At 40.4% G+C, this 17872-nt stretch overlaps 1 protein-coding gene across 1 annotated transcript in view; it reads left to right on the forward strand.

Annotated features, from left to right (window-relative positions):
- FOXO1 (forkhead box O1) overlaps positions 1–16973 on the forward strand; it is a 61731-nt gene extending 44758 nt beyond the window's left edge. The window contains exons 2-3 of the mRNA XM_088522252.1: positions 11031–12387; positions 12750–16973. Of these exons, the coding sequence (XP_088378378.1) occupies positions 11031–12374 (1344 nt within the window). The 3' untranslated portion in view covers positions 12375–12387; positions 12750–16973. The remainder of the gene's footprint in view (positions 1–11030; positions 12388–12749) is intronic.
- The last annotated feature ends 899 nt before the right edge of the window (positions 16974–17872 follow it).

Genomic DNA, 17872 nt, shown 5'->3' on the forward strand with positions numbered 1-17872 from the left:
ACAGAAAATATCATTTCTTTTCTTCTTTTGTGATACACGTATACAAGGAGGACTGATGAGGAAAAAACAGTAAAAATAGTGACTTCATACATAGAACTGTACTTGTATACAAAAGATACCAAAGAGAAGAGAACTGACCCTGTCTTTTCTCTCAATTCCTATTGGTTGCTACAGCAACAACTGATAATTACAACTGAAAGTCAGAGGAATTTTTAAAAAAATTGACACTGCCCTCTTAGACCTATGAAACTTTAAGCATCTTTATTGACAGATGCACTAAAGAATCTCTAAAGACCAGTTAATAACTTAAAAAAAAAAAACTCTATTTTAAATAGAGAAAATTGAAAACTCTCTTTAAATTTTGATATCCTTCCCTTGGACTTTATGTATTGAAAATATAGATCAAACATGTTGTGAAAAGATGTAGCAAAAGAGCTTGTTCCGTCTGTACATGGGAGGCTTTGCCCTTCTCTTTACAAGAATTGCTATTTCCTTCAGCCAGGGATTTCCTGTGGGGCACAGCTAACCCTGCTGCAGAGGAAGCTTGCTGCTTTCATTGACTCTTTGTTTCTGAAAAGCTGGTATTTAGTGACACCCATGTCCGGAGAATCTGGCTCCTTTGCCTGCTTGCTGAAGGAAAAGAAAACATTCCCTCTGCTATGCCGCTGCTGGTGTCATGAGAAGACGTGTTTCCTATCTTACAGATGCACAGAGTCTCAGTTAACAACTTCCCACATTTATTGCACCAGTGCATCCCCCGTGGTAGGTTGTTTCCCCTGGATAAGGAATATGTATGGACTCGGTGGCTTTTGTGCAGGCAAACTGGACTCTGGGTGCTGCCCTTGTCTGCACAGCTGGTGGGATGGGGGTGTCACGGGAGGCCTCTGTGGGGCTGCAGGTGCCCTCGGCTCTCTTCCCAGTGGGGAAGCCATCGGCATCTCCTTCCTGGGGCTGCGAGATGGAAATGCCGTGGGAGCTGCTGTGGATGAAGCACGTCTTGGAGCCTCTGTGACCACCGCTAGCCTGTGGGCCACCAAGGAAGGGCCACGGGCACAGTCCATGCCATCAGTGCACCATACTCTGCCAGCTTCAATTTTAATATGAATTTTCCATCGGTTAACGCCTTGTGTGCAAATCCAGCAATTCATGACAGTCGTCCCAACCCTCCAGCTTATAACTGAATTTTTTTTTTGAAAGCAATGGTCTTTATATGCCTTGATCCATGAAGATCAAGAAAAGATGCATGGTTCCCTGGTAAAGCATCTAGTTTAACCTAAAAGTTTAGGGTCAGGTCTGCATGTGCGTTTACAGAGGAAAGCAGCAAAGGACTGCTTTGGTCCTTATCCAAGGCTTTTAATATGTAAAGTTTATGTGATTCCTCAGGAAGAGAATTGTATCTTTTCAACTGTTTACTCCTAAAGCTTTAATGGGATAAGTTAATCTTATCCCTTTTGCTTTTTTTCCTGGAAGTTCTCCAAATGCCCACAATGGCTCACGCAAAAATCGAGCCTTATTGTCAGACTTCAATAGGTTTTTGATTGCAGTCGTTTACACTGAAACGTTGGCCTACTTCTCACGTTGCTGCTTTTTAGTGATGAGAACATATTTCAGATGCTTCTTTGGCTATTTTCTGCTGGTCTAATTAGTATTGATATATTTATCATAAACACATTTCTACCTCTTCATTAGAGATAACAAATGTCAGTAAAAGGCAGCTTAGATCTGAAAAAGAAGAAAGAGGGAAGCTCTCTATAAACAGTGCTGCAGTCTTTGTGATGAATTGGGTGTAACCGTGGAGAGTGGCAGAGGTGAAGCCGGCTGTCTGTTAAACAGGAAATGAGTGATTAACATTTTTTTGTCCTACTGATCATAATTATTCCCACTGGCTGAAAAAAAATAAACACCCCTTAGTCTCCCTTTAATATACACACAGAATAAAGTTTTAAACTATTAGTCATTCTGGCACCGTATGGATGAACTACTGGCTTATTAGCCCACATTTTTATTTGTTTTAATAAACTTTGCTTATAATTGTGATTCATATTTAGCTTACAAGGGCCCGCTCGTGCTCTGCGTTCGGCATCGGCTTTGTTGCAAGCAGTTGCTGCTACTGTTTCTCCCATATGGTTGCATTTGTGGTTGCTGCATGAACGCTTGCAGTGAGTAACTGTGACTAACAGAGCTGCTTGTCCGTAAGGAATCTCTGCAGCCTTGGCCACGGGTTAGTTCACTGTGGAAAGTTCTAACTGTCTTTCGCCCTTGTGGCCTTGCACACCTTGGTGCTATGCACAGCGTTAATCTTGCTTGTAAAGTCATTCAGTGTGACATCAGGTTACCTACAGATGTTAGATTTACCTTTCTCAAGTAAACTAATAATCTCTTCAAAAATATTTTGCTATATGTGATAACCTGTACTTCGTATGACTGTTTTGAAAGTCATTAATTATATGCCTGACTTCTAATGGTTTATTAATTGAATCTTTTATCAACTTTTCTCTTTTATCACCTGGGATTGATGTCAGGCCACCCGGGTTATGCATCGATCATCCTGCTTTGCTCCTTTTGCATGACTGCATGACTTGTAGCATGGGCGCATTCTGAAGGCCAGAGGTCTGAGAACGCTCACAGTGATGGGCCAGAAGGCTCCAGTTATCAGGGCTCGCCACATTTAACGTGTTCCTCTTTGGTGCTGCTGTTTGTTGTCCTCCTGTGTCACTGATGAACCTGGGAAATGCTTCCCCTTCATCATATGTATATCGTATGTCATACGGTGTATGATAGGATATATACAAACTTTATATATATATATATGTATATATGTATATTTGCATACATACCTGCAAATTCCGTATTTGTGGAAAACAGACTGGACTGTTTCTCTGCCAATGCCAAATCCATGTGTCTGTTGAACACTCATCTTTTTCTGTCTGCTGTAATAGCAAACATTTAGCTTCAGTTTTGTAATGGCAAATACCAGGATTTGTCTGGATCCCTAAATACAAATTTAGCCCTATCAGCTGTGATTTTTTTTTATCTGGTATTTGTATCTTTCCTTATTTTCCACACTTCAGCTTTTGTTTTATAGTGATTGCTATTTGCTTTTCTGTTTGCTTGTTGCTATTGCTTCTTCTTTTCGTTGCCTTCCTTTCACCACTGAAAATGAATTTCCTTTTGAAAAGCCTGTTGGCTGCCTTTGCTTCTCAAATGATACTACCGGAGAGGGAGGAAGTTCTATTTGATAAAACTCTCTTAAAAATCCCACAATTTTCATATGTATCGTCTGTTGTTTTTCCTCATCAGTGTCACTTATTTTCCTCAGCTTTGAAATGCTAACAAATGTTTATGTATTTGGTATATTTTGTGTTGATACTGTACTGTGTCAGTGCTGTGGTTACAGAAATAAATGTAGTTACGAAACAGAGCGTTGGCACTGACAGAGATGATCTTTAAACTGTGGCTCTGCCTTCCCTTGGAAGTACAGAATAAGGGTGGTTATAAGGAGTTTTGTTAGGATTGTGACATCTGGAATGGTCTCCAGATGTGTGCGCTTGCCCTCAGTACTTTCTATTTTATGCTTTATGTTGTTCATGTTTTTACACTCGTATTTTCTAAAACCTCATGTAGAGAAAGTATGCAGGCGTTATCATCTCACTGGAAATGTCCAAATTGCCATTATGGAAAAGTGCTTCAAAGGACTCTGCCTATAATTAAAAGGAGATTAATAACATATCTGGGGATAACCATTGGGAATTATGCAAATACATGCCAGCAGAGTTCCCAGCTCTGACATGCAGGTATGCAGAGCCAAGTCACTTCAGCAGCAGTGTCTGCCGGAGCCATGCATGTCCTTTCTGATACTGCGTATTGCATTCCAGAGGAAAAAGCTACCGGGGTTGTGAAACCTCATTCCCTCTGGTTGCTTGTGTCAGGAACTTGATTGAACTGGGAGAGGGGCAACCCCTTTGGTGTCCAAAGTGTTTGGTCTTCTATAGCTGTGAAGACCAAACTCAGTAGATCATAAATCTGCAGACTTAATTGCAGAAAGAGCAGGACTTGGAGTAACACCACTGAAATAAGGGCACAAGAGATACCCTATGTCCAGGAGAGCATGTATAGTGACCCTATAGTAGATAGCTTGTAATCTGTCTCATTCTTATATGCTTGAACTGCGCACAAGGGATACGTTACTGAAAAACCCTCAAAAGAAGTGGTCTATGGCAGTCTCTGCTTGTTTGAAAGGTGAATAATGTTTCCTAACTGGTGTTCTGGGAGACCTATATACTAGGTATAGGACCACCCATAGTGAAAAGCTTGGAGGAGCAATATAAGGTCCCACTACTAGGTTTCAAGTGTTTCTGCATTTTTTCCCAGCTGACACTTCTTGACCATGTAACAGCACAGGACAAAAAATGAAGTCAAACAAAAGCACCCCCTCAGAACAAAGGACCCAAAAAAGCATGACCTATTTGGGAGGAAATCCTGCCCTTCCACCTTCATGCAGCTGCAGGTGGCAAATTGCCAACCTCTTCTAACTATGACTCTTTGACCTGAGGCTAAGTGACATGCTTTCTGTCCATGCTCTTATCTGACAGCAGGGAAGGTTTCTGGGCTGTAATCAAAGAGTGCTGCATTTGGGTGGCAAAGATGTCTCTTTCATTAGCAGTTGAAGCCTCTGACACTGCAGCCAAATGTGTGGTCGTGTTGGTGAGCACTGTAGTGTCAGGAATACTCCTGATAGAGAAGTGCAGTTAGGACTGTTTTATAAACATGTGTGCTATCTGTTGACCAAACATTTTGGGGCATAGAACAGTAACTCGGAAACTCCGTTGCAGTATGTACATCTGAACTACTCATGTATCATAATCATTAGACCAGACAAACAGGATTGCCTTATCACAACAGAGTATTGTACGAAAAAAAATCCCAGCACGTCTGGGGTTATCAATGCTCTTTTCCTTCTTAACCTTCTCACCCTGTTCCTGCAAACTTGGCAGGATGGCTGGAAACTAAAGTAGAACAAGTGCAGACAGCATCGCTATTCAGAGCAGTCTTACCTGTTTCACTAGGCATAATTTAGCATAACTTGGGACAGATGTTGCATGATGCCACCTGCTAGACTTAGCCTCTGCTGCTGTCTGGTTGATACTGCTCAGAGCCTGCTGAAGAAGTGTGGTGGTGGACTTCCAGTGAAAGTCGTTACCCTACTTTTTATGACTTCCCTTTAGACTGGTGCTTGTAGCTTAGGGCAAGTCAAACACCTGAACAGCTGTGGAATCCCATTGCACACACCTTGTGAGACAGGCCTGGTGTTCTGTGTAACAACATAGAATCATAGAATCATAGAATGCTTAGGGTTGGAAGGGACCTCTAGAGATCATCTAGTCCAACCCCCCTGCATACGCAGGGACACCTAAAGCACGTGGCACAGGACTGCATCCAAGCGGGTTTTGAAGATCTCCAGAGAAGGAGACTCCACAACCTCTCTGGGCATAAGGAAATCCTTGGGTCTTCCTATCTCTGCTGTCAAGCTTTTGGTTTGGTACTCTCTCCACAGAGTGATTTGTCTGGTTCAGCATCCTCCTGTAAGCTGTCGGTGGCGTGGAAGACTAACCCAGGTGACTAGTGTGCCAGCCCCTAGTGATCGTGGTAGACAACTTTCAACACTGCTGATATGTTGCTAATTGATGAGTCTCAGGACTTTTGTCTCAGCAGTCCTTGAGCCTGATTTTCTTACTGGGAGTGCACAGTGATACAGATTATGGCTAAAGCAATCTCGACTGCCCTACTCCCTGAAAGCCTTTCTCAAGCTTCTAAATCTGTTTCATATTTTGTCTGGAGAGGTGTGAGAGCTGCAGGCAGATAACGTCTCCTACTGGGAACCTGCAGCCATTTCAGCTGATAATAGTGCTAGCTGGCTGACAACATGGATGACTGTACCCTTGCATTAGATGTAGGAAGCAGTGGACTTCCGAGATACCTTCTGAATGAAAAATTGGTGGGCAGTCAATACATTGATTGTAATGGCAAACTCTCGGCCTGTGTACTGTGGACCAAGTGCTGCTCTTTCCTTATGGACTGCCACTTCTTATGGCTGCCTCCACCTCCAGAGACCAAATCTAGTTAGTAGTTACAAGCAAATTTCTGCTAGTATCATGCTATGCTTTATTGTGATACCATCGGCATTTGTAGCAGGTCTCTGTTAAGCTTGGCTTTTGTAGGGGCTTGAGTCCGTTCCTCGTCCTCTGTTTTTGATGTTTTTTGGTGGAAAGAGAGAGGAAGGAGGCTTTCAGCTGCCTTGTTATCAGTATCTGCGTGTGAGGGAGGGCAGAAGCCATGGGCAGTGCTCGATGCTTTCACAGGACTTGGGTCTTGCAGACACACAATCTGCCTTGGAGAGTTAAGTGGCGGTTCTTCTCTGCTTCCCATGTCCTGTGCATACTGCAGTTATTTTTATGGAAAAAAGATGACCAACATAATTGTATCGCCTCTCAATTAGGCACAGGACTACAGTGTTGCCTAGTTTCATAAGACAAGTTTTCATTTGTTTCTCTTGAAATAAATTTGCATGGAAAACAGCTTATTGAAAAACAGATGCATATCTCTAACGTTGAGGGGTACGGGGTATGTTTTCAGTAGTCAGATTTGTTGTTTTAATATGAATGATCTCTTGGGTTTAAATACAGGGTTAGGTATCAGCTAAGCTACTTGCATCCAGGGAATAAATGGCTGAGACGTTTACTTCTTTAAATGCTTTAAAATGCAAAGCGGTTTGAGTGGATTTTGTTGTTTAGAAGAAAAATTCCAAGCTGGGCGTTTTTTCAAGTAGTCTGATTGGGCTTCAGGAAAACTTGGAAGCTCAGCTGAATGATAGAAACGCATTTTCAAATAAATCATTTAGTTGGCTTCATTAGTTTCATTAGCTGGTATTTGCTCATCACACTGTGTTTAGCAATTCCTGGTTTTGTATATTTTGGCTCTTAAATCAGCGAGGAGTGATAAGTATATTCACAATTCCTGGTTGTTAAGCTGAGGGCCAAATAGGAGCTGAGGCTTTCTGAACTTTATGTCAAATATATGAACTCAGACCTGGGAAACACTGCCCAGGTGGCACCAGTCCTGCTGGAGCTGCAACAAGGCTTTGGTGAAACCCCATCCTGGGCACCGGGGAAGTGACCTGGCACCAACACAGGGCTCCAACGCAGCCTCATGCTTTTTTACGTCATCCGCCTCCGCTTTGGGAGCGCTCACTCCAAAGTCCTGTTGGAAATGGAGGCTTGTTAGGTTTTGCCGGCCGGCGAGGGCTGGTGCTCCCCGGGAGCACCCGGGCTGCTGACAACCGCGCTGCTCATCCGGCTGCCAAGTCCCACTGCTGCAACTCTGCTTTTTATCGGGTCATGTTTGCGTCTGGCAAAGATTTGTAGACACAACATCATTAACAGTGGTGCATATTTTCACAAGATTTACCTCTTCAACACTTTTTCCAAGTTAGTAAATCATAGCTTCTTTAATGTCCTGCTGGCTGCGTGAAAAACAGGAATTTATGTAACAAGCTCTGGGCCGCAAACCTTTTCCTGTTAGGAAAATTTTTTTTTCATTGTTGGCAGAGTTAGGAGACAGCTCCGTTACTCAAAGAGCGACCTCAGATGTCCTCAGTGCAATAATACCAGATTATAATATTTTTGATGACTAAGGAATAGCAGTAATTTCTAAAATATTTAACACTTCTTGTGCAGAGGAGAAGGAATTGTGTCGTAGCACGCTATTTTCCACATCCAAGGTTTTGCGTGTTGGAGATGCTTGTTTTGATAGTAAACAGTAAGCCTGAGCCAACGGGGCATGTTTACAAAATACAATAAAACATGAACTGGCGCAGGAGGTTTTTTAATCAGCAGTGGCGCGGAGCAACTTTCTTGCGACATTTCTAAATCTGGAGTGGTGTCAGCCTTGTGTTCGGCTGTGTCCCCACAGCAAGAACAAAAGGGCCTTCCCCGCGCGTCCCAGCCCTTGGACGTTGCTGCTGTTGCCATACGGAAGCCCAAAGATGGGCTTTCAGACTTGCCCTCCTGACGCCACACCGTCCATAGCTGGCAGCATGTTAAAGCAGCAAGATGGGTCAGCTGGACAGCAGCATCTTCACCACCACGGAAGGTCTCGTCTCCTTGCTCCTCCTTAGCCAGTACCTAAAGCATCAGGAGCGTTGGAGGGCGGATGTCGGATCTGAGCCACGCACGTGGCCAAGGACCCATAAACTTCCCCTAAGCGAGGGAAGTCCCAGATAGCAGTGTTTTGCAGGACTGAACCTCATGAGTATAAATTTTTCAGGCCTTCTTTAGTGTCCTATCACTAGATAGAAGATGAGATTTTGATTGCATAAGTTACCTGCAATGGAAAGATACAGACCTGTGTTAATTACTTAACATTAGAAGATTGGCTTCCTTTCAAAACTGAATGAGGACAATTCAAAGTATTGTGGGTATTTATTTAGCATGGATAATGTTTTAAAACTAATTCTTTAGACAGGGAAGATGAGATTGGAAAGACTTCAAAATTAAGGAGCACGATTGGACTCCTTGCTGTGCCGGTAATAGCCTGAGTTGACATAAGGCCGCATTCTGCTGCCTTTTGCTGTCAAAGAGCATTTTGCTCCCCTTTTGGGGGTTAAGGTTGCATTGTGGGGAACAAGGTAGGTCCCCAAGAAGTATAAGTTTTTACAGTCCTGTACTACCTTCTTCCTGCCTTCATCTACTGGAGGTTTCTTCTTAGGCCTGAACGTGGCAGTCTCTGGTGACCTACCTATGCAGATGGCCAAGCCTGCTTAGGCCAGCTGGCCTTCCACCATCCCCAGCTTGGTGTGATCCTTCCAGGGATTTTGAGTCTGTGGTCTCTAATTTCAGTCAGGCTCTCTGAGATAACTCTTTTCAACTGGCATGACTCCTTCCTGTTGCTCCTTTTCTTCTGAATATACAGGGAATGAGGCAAGGTGACCTTCTGAAAAAAAATGCAGCTTTGGAGACAAAAACTTTGGCATGTCTACTGTCACACACTGAAAATCAGTACTGCTTATGATACACAAGAAGAAAAGCATATATGCAGCAGAACATTCAAAACTATTATTATTTTAAACTAGCTTAAATTTTGAATAAAACCTCCTGTTATGGGAAAATATGTCTGATCTGTCAAATTATTATTCTTAGGAGTCTAATGTCCCACTTGGAGTCTGATTCTGAATAATGCTTGTTTTTCATGTGTTTGGGAAAGCAGATGTATACAAATGCACAGATAGAGTAGGGAAGGTGGAAAAAGATGCATTTCTGCAGATGTTGCAGTGTAGGGTTATGTTGGTTTAGAAGCCAGTTTGTTTTTTAAGGTGATTAGCAAGGCTTGCTGGTCACGAGGGACATTTCTGCTGTCTTTCAAAATCTGTCTTTCCATTTCTGCTCTCCTAGATAATTTTCTAGGGAACCAGATAAAAATGTTTATTAATGGCATTGAGCTATTCCCATGTTGTGTCTCCAACTTCATGTGTTGTTTTGTAGTTTCCTTCTACTATTCTTCAGAGATTGTAGTCCTAGCATAAACCTTGTAGATTATGCTGCCGTCCTGCCCTCCTAAAAATATCTGTAGTAGGCTATTTCAACACTCTTTGAACTTCTGGCCTCTTGTTAGGTATTATTTCAAAATTTGGAACAACTTTTCTGTAGATGCTATATTCTTTACCTCTGTTGTGCAAGAAATTACATTACAAAAAATCTGTAACTCGATATAGCAAAGCCTAGTCTCCTGTTAACATGGTTAACTGTTTGGGTTGGATTTTTAATTTTTGGTTTTGAGGTTTTGTTTTTTTATTATTTTTATTTAAGAAAAAAACCATGTAACATTACTTGTGAGTCAGGAGATAATGAAGAGCTTTAGTAGCTCTAGTTAGTCTTGGTACAAGACATCTTTATCTTGTGCCCTCAGTTATGAAACAGTCAATGTTGCATATTAAAATACCAATTTTGAAGAAGAAAGATTGTTTTAAGACTAAATTTTAATGCAACTTTGTCTATACCATTTGCATTTCCTTCTCCCTCACAATTAGGCAATTTGTGATGCTTTATATACTTGGAACTTAATCCTCAGATAATTTTCTGTATGCATATTCGCATATAACACAATTAATAGGAATCTCACTGAAGTTCAGTGGTAATACTGATGTGTTGATGTGCTGATGTGTTGGCAGGATTTAGGAGTATACATGATGAGATCCCATTATAAGATCCATTAAACAGGATCTAGCATTCCAGAATTTTGCCCAAATGCAATCAGTTGAAATTTCTTAGAGTGAAGCTGATAACTGCATCTTCTTTGAAATTTGTCTGTCTGGTAGATATTGTCTCCTGTAGGAGGAATGTGTATTTCATGACTTTATTTAACTTTTCAAAATGCAAGATCTGAACAGGCCATATGACAGATAAATTATGTGGCAACTCTGCAAACTCATTTCATCCAGTTCCAAGTGGTGAGCTGATAAATATATTTCCACACAGGCATGTTTTGCTATTTCATGCTTAATGAGGGTACATTTCCAAGACAAATCAGTATCAACATACCCAGAAGAGAAGCAACTTCACCACTTCTTTCCATCTGAAAGAGTTAAAGTCATGTAAACAAAGGTTTTAGCAGACTTGGTGGAAGGCTTTCCATTACAGCAGGTTTTTTATAAAGGTGACTTGATGTGAAGGACTTTCCTGAAACTTATGTAATCTTGAGCATGTTAAGTAATTCAGTTTATGTATATAGATAGTGGGGTGATAGTGAGGATTGCAGTTAGGAGTAGGATGTTACTGAGCATCACAGTTAGGACATCACAGTTAGGAGCATGGTGTTTGGGAATTAAGTTGTATGTAATGATTCAGTCATGAGGTTATTTTTTTCCTGAAGTGTCTTTTAGACCTGTAACATCAGAATGGGTTGATCTTTGAATGTCAACAGAAATAAAACCTGTGCTCTTACACTTACTTTCTTTTCTTTTTTTTTTTTCTTCCCAGAATTCAATCCGTCACAACCTTTCTCTGCACAGCAAGTTCATCAGAGTACAAAATGAGGGAACAGGGAAGAGTTCTTGGTGGATGCTCAATCCCGAGGGCGGAAAGAGTGGCAAATCTCCCAGGAGACGAGCAGCATCTATGGATAATAACAGCAAATTTGCAAAAAGCAGAGGCAGAGCTGCCAAGAAAAAGGCATCCCTTCAGTCTGGTCAAGACGGAAATGGTGACAGCCCTGGATCACAGTTCTCAAAGTGGCCGGCGAGTCCCAGCTCTCACAGTAACGATGACTTTGATAACTGGAGTACATTTCGTCCCAGAACTAGCTCTAACGCTAGTACGATTAGTGGAAGACTTTCCCCGATTTTGCCAGAGCAAGATGATCTTGGAGATGGGGATGTGCACTCCATGGTATACCCATCATCAGCCACCAAAATGACTTCTACTCTACCCAGTCTTTCAGAGATGAGTAATTCTGAGAACATGGAAAATCTTTTGGATAACCTTAATCTCTTGTCACCTAATACATCAATGACTGTGTCAACCCAGTCTTCATCTGCCAGTCTGATGCAGCAAACGCCAGGTTACTCATTTGCATCCTCGACCACAAGTATAGGCTCACCAAATCCAGACTACAGGAAATTTACTTACGCTCAAGCTAGCATGAACTCTTTGCCCCAAATTCCTATGCAGACTCTTCAAGACGGTAAATCAAGCTACGGAGCGATGAGCCAATACAACTGTCCTGCGGGACTTTTGAAGGAATTACTGACTTCTGATTCTCCTCCGCACAATGATATCTTGGCATCAGTAGACACTGGTGTTTCCCAGTCTGGTGGCAGGGCACTGGGCCAAGGCGTGCTGATGGTCACTAACTCGGTGATGCCAACATATGGCAGTCAAGCACCCCACAACAAAATGATGAACCCCAACGCTCGCCCTCACCAAGGACATAACCAACCAACACCTGCAGTTAATGGTCGTGCCTTGTCACACACAGTGAACACCATGTCGCATACTTCAGGTCTAAATCGCTTGTCGACAGTGAAGACTTCGTTACAAGTGCCTATGAGTCACCCGATGCAGATGAATGCCATGAACCCGTATGGCCCCATTAACAGTTGCAACGGCTACGGAAGGGTGGGCATCGTTTCTCTCCACCAGGAGAAGCTTCCCAGTGACTTAGACGACATGTTAATTGAGCGGTTGGACTGTGACATGGAGTCGATTATTCGTAATGACCTTATGGATGGAGAAACATTAGATTTTAACTTTGACAGTGTATTGCCTAACCAAAGTTTTCAGCACAGCGTAAAGACAACCACACACAGTTGGGTGTCAGGCTAGGATGTAGTAGGAGGTAAGCTGTGCTTTTTATGATAAAAAAACAGATTAAAGGGAAAAGAGATGTCAAGTGCTTAAAATCTGGGTGGTTTCCCACATTGGCATGTGAAGTGCCTCTACTGTCAGTCACTTTCCAGTCCTTTATTGGTTTGTAAATCAGGTTTTTGTTAGGATTGCCATGCACCAACTTCTGTTCTTTAATGTGGAGTTCTGATGTTTTGCCACTGCTATCTTAAATAGAATCTTGTTGGTAACTAACACTTATTAAATACATGTTTCCCTTCTAAGTTGTCTTAAAGATAGTTTGAATATATTTTAATTGGCAGCCTCTTCTGTGTGAATGTTGATTTAATTGTATTTTTATTTTTATTTTCCTAGGCTACAGTTAAATTCTCCAGACTTGTCTGACAGCAGGAACTGAGAAAGCAGTACAAAGATGTCCTCCACCTTCCTTTTTAATTTTCTTGATGAAGCTGTGCCCATGCACTAGCTTTTTTGGGGGTCTTTTTTTTTTCTTTTTTCTACCTTTCATCAGAGTTGGCAGCAGAGAGTATTTTCCTGTACAGGATGTTTGCCCAAGTTTTGCAGGTTATGTGCTGCTGTAGATAAGAACTGTGCCATTGGAAATTTCATTACTCTGAAGTGCCAAATTCACTACACCATATAATCACAGCAAAGACTCTTACATCATGTTGTGCTTTCGGTTTTGTACAGTATGATCTGTAGAGGAATTGTTTTTTAAGACTATCGGTTTTGGTCCAAGAAAAGTTTATAAGCTTTTGTAAAGAATACTGTGATGATCTCATGCCCTAAGCAAGTTTGACCTTCATTGATGTTACCTGTGTTCTGATGAATTGAGATAACTGTGGACTTGCTTTGCAGCAGTATGAACTGCTTTATTTTTACTCAAAATTGCCACACATTTCATATGGGAACAGAAAAGCCCATTAAATATGATCCTACTAAACTCACCGACTATTCAAAACAAACAGCAGGTTAAATGCCATTCGATAAGTTACCTGTATTCATGTAAATTTATGCAAGAATATACCTGGGTTTCATTGTCAGACTAATGACTTTACTGTTGGACTTAAGATAATTTTTGGAATAGTTTCCAAGCTATTTTTCTTATAATTAAAGTCTACTTTTGTTACATAGGCAACTTAAAATTACAGAATCTGAGATCTGGCAGCATTCATAACCTCCTCATTTTTGTACAGTATTTTAACTGGATTAAGTACATGTTTTTATAAATTTCCCTAGCTTTTGGGAGTGCTAATAAAGGAAAAGCTTAATAAGTGTCTTGAATACAAAACATTTCTGTCCTTTTCTTTTTTTTGTTGTTGTTGTGTGATGTATAAATATAGACAACTTTATGTTTAGGAAATATTTAATCAGTTTTATATATGCATTTTTAGAAATGTCATCTGCTTCTATTATCATTTTAACTCTGAGTACCACAAAGTGTTAAGTATTCACTGTTAGATGCTTGTACAATGCTTCACATTTATATTTATTTCGTGGAGGTCTCATAACGTTTGTGCATTCAAGAGAGCTGGACCATTGGGAGAAAATTATTAATTTCAGTAAAATTAATGACAGAAATGTCATTTGTCTCGATTCATGCTAGATTTAGGGTCTGTCAATGTTTCTGTTGTCATGCAGTATGTTTGAGGAGGTGAAAGTGCTACATCTTAATGGGAGGCTGAAATTTCTGTGATCTCCCCCTTTCAGGGTAAGAACATCACTTTTTTCAAGTAGGAGAGAAAAAGTAAGTGGCAAAGTTATGCAAATATAGGGGCTTTAGGAGAGGGCACAGCATTTATGACAGAGGCCTTGCTTCTGTGAAAAACCTTTTCTCTTGTTTGAGTGGGCAAACACTGACAGCTACCTGAGCATTTTCAGGATTTGAGTCTTAGATAAATGATTTCAGTATTTTTGTAGTCGCATGTCGTGGTTTTCATGGATGTGTGGAGCACTGCCCTCATTTGCCTGTATGTTCATTACTGTCTGTTGTTTGTGTTACGGAAATCTTTGAAGCTTTTCTTTTTCACACTGAGAGTATGAAGAGTTTTTGTGCTAGGACTGTATGTTGTGAAGAGGAAGAGAAATAAGTATTTTCACTGATTTTTTTTCTAAATGGCCCACAACTGGAGAATGTTCTAATTGAAACTGTTTTTTTTTTTTTTTTTTTTTTTCTCCAGTGATGGAATATGGTGTAGAAAGACCTGAAATGTGCCAAGAAAGCAAAAGTTTAGTAATAAGCCATGAATTTAATGATCCTGGTATGACTTTCCTAAAACTCTACAATATATTTATCAATGTGCTAGCATTTAGCTCCTTGGTGGGCTTAAATCACTTCTAATTACAGCTAGTCCCACTTTTTTTTAGATGTCTTTTTAGGGTTGTCAGCAGTTGCAGAAGTTGATGTTAAGCTGTCCAGTAATATAGGATCTCTCCCACTGTGAAATCTCTCTCTGAGCTTCTATTGAGCAAATGAAATGTTCTTAGTGCTGTAGCCTCCGCGAAGCGACCTGCTTTTACTGGCAGACACCTCTAGTAGCATCCTCACCACCACTTTAATGAACTCTGAGACTTGATTGCAAATGCTGGCAATGGAACAAGGAGGAGCTCACAAATGGGTTTCTGAAGATCCTTCTTTTGCCACAGGTGCAAAAATTTGCTTGCAAATAGGCACTGATACGCATATGCCACAGCAGTCAAAAACTCACCCCTACTCGCAAAGGAAGCAGTATTTAACATTAAGCTCCATGGTTTTGCAGCTGAACCTGCTACATTTAACAATATACCTCCTGTTTATTATTTACTGCTACTGTATAACTTCCTTTTTTCCCGATATTTTCTTCATTTCCGTTTATAACTATGAATAACATAAATGTAGCAGTTCCTTAATTACTGCAGACTGTAGGAAGCCCCTTTTAAATATTATGAAAAAAAATGAGTTGCAGATAATCAGATGTTTTGGGTTATGTGGTTAAATTTATTTTCTTCTCTGTGGTGCCATTCTAATATTTTGTCATTGTAATTCTGGATATACTGTGAAGTTGGACGAAGGGCATAGTGTCTGTCTTGAAAACAAACATTATGGGACCTCTAGTAATAAATCCTTTTTCAATAAAAGTATCAAGTTTCTGGAGTAACTTAGTTTGTCAGAATTGTTGTAAATGATTGGTTTGTGAATTGTGCAGATGATCTTACCTATGCAGCCTTGTTTTTGACTTTTCTCTGGTTTGTACTGTTATTAAAAGTTTATTGTATTATAGAGCTGTTCAGATATTTTAAATATAAAGATGTTTTGTTTCCATAATATAGCTATATGATATATGTTTAGGTAGTAGATGCATTAATTGGAAAGCTCTGCTTTGATATACTGACAATTTGCCTACAGTTATAAGCAAAAGTCATATTGCTTATTATTGGCTTAAGTCAACAGAGCATCCCTAAGAAGAGGAGAAGTTAAAATTGGACCAGTTATAAAACAGTATAAAATTTGCACTTGTTAAACCACTGGATGTATGTTAGTACTTTTTTTTTCTATTTTTTTACTGATTCGAAATTCCTATTTTCATTATGAAATTGCTAGGATCCTTAATTTATGACTGATTTTAAATAAGATATTCTCTTTTTTGGGGGGGGAGGGGGTAATCATTATGTAAAATGCCGCATGGTTTATGCAAACAAAATTACTTGGCATTAAAACTGGCCTCCTTTTTGAGGGTGTTCTACAAACCAGCAATATCATGAGAAATTGGCATGTACATACTGCTAGTTCAGTTTGTGAGTGGTGTTACAGCTCTTCAGTGCTACACTGCTCTTCGTAACATTGCAGAATTTAAATTCATACGTGGATATTTTCAGAAAAAAAAAGTGCCTGATGTACTTTTACAGACACAAGAGAACAATCCCTTACAGTTTGTTGTATAAAGCCATAAATGTATATAAATTATGTTTAAAAGGCTTTGTGTCCTTTCTTGTATATTGAGAATGAGATTTGTACCAGGATTCTCCTTGTGATTAGTAATCCTCCTATTCAGATGTTGTCGTAATCACTTTCGTTAACTGGGTAATCTTTTTAATGACGATGATCCCATTTGGACAATCCTGATGGCATTAGCAATTTTATATAGAAAATACCTCATGGTACCAAGCCTTGCCTGGCAAGATGGTGCCATATTAACAAGCAAACACTAACGGCAGAATCGTTAGCAAATTTTCCATGTCTTGATATAAAGGAATTTCTCTCTCTTGGAATTGCTTCTGGAATTGGAACTGTATCAGGTACAGTAACTGAATAGGGCTGTGTTTTAAGTGTTTTATCACAACATAGTGTGCTAAAAGTAACTTGTTTACAAGTCCTCGAGACTAAACGCAAGAAGAATCCATGCCTGACTCTTAGAGTTGGTAAGAGATATTGTGTAGAGGCGCTTTGTTACTGGAAGCTGCATTAGGCAGCATCAAACCTTGTTGCCCTTGCTTCAACAAGCCTAGTTCAGAGAAAATTACAAAATTCCTGAGATCCTTTCAGAATGGGTATTTGTAAGTATAAGCTCTTAATAAAATTGCTATGACATGAGATGGTAATTAGTGTATCAGAATGTTATGTAATGCATTGTTAAGGAGAGAAAAAAAAAAAAAAGGACTGCTAACATCCATCAAACTCCAGGAAAGAATTACTCTTTCAGTCCAAATTACTAGTTAGATCCTAATGCTATTGAATGTGGGAGGGAGACGGCTCTGGAGAGACATTTTTCTTTTCCCTCCACTCCCCTTGTAAAAATGAGATGGTTCACAGAGTCTTCTTGGCCTTTTTTTCCCTCATTTTTGTCTCTTGACTCCTTTTGCCCCTCCTTCCTTCCTGAAGGACACTTCCTCTAAGATAACTTTTTTATTTTTCTTTGCCAAACAGTTGTGTTATCTAGGCCAGCCTGCCCAGTGCTGCTCCTTTTGGAGCCATGTTTTACTCTGTAGAGGCAAGAATGCTGATGTGAGTGGAGAGCACTGGAATGCCTTTTTTTTTTTTTTTAATTTAGATTGTGTTTCAAAACAGAGCTGGAAGAAAGGAGGAAAGGCTGCCAAAACAGCCAGCCAGCAACACCCACGCCACAATAGTCTTGTGGGGCCCAGGTCCCTGCTTGCCTGCAGGTGGGGAGGGAGAGAGGGATGGCAGAGAGCAGGCTTCTAAGGAATTGCTGGCAAAAAAAACTGCCAGTTTAATCTTCGAGTGCAGAGGTGGACCTAAAGAAAATGGAAGAATGCAACAGTATGGTTGCACATGAAACCAGAAATACCTGAAAATATTTTTGAAATATTTTTTTCCCTCACATTTTGCAGTTCCATCATTATTTTAGCTTTGCCATTTTCCTTCTGTGTACACTTTGGGAGGTTTTGCACACTATGAAAAGCAAGAAACTGAGGATATCTTCAGGGATATGTTGAAAAGTCTGACTTCTGGAATGGGAGGTTTGTAAGATCCACAGATT

This window comes from Tinamus guttatus, unplaced genomic scaffold, assembly GCF_059628265.1.
Source record: "Tinamus guttatus ecotype Peru unplaced genomic scaffold, ASM5962826v1 Tinamus_guttatus_pri_ptg000150l, whole genome shotgun sequence".
Lineage (NCBI taxonomy): Eukaryota > Metazoa > Chordata > Aves > Tinamiformes > Tinamidae > Tinamus > Tinamus guttatus.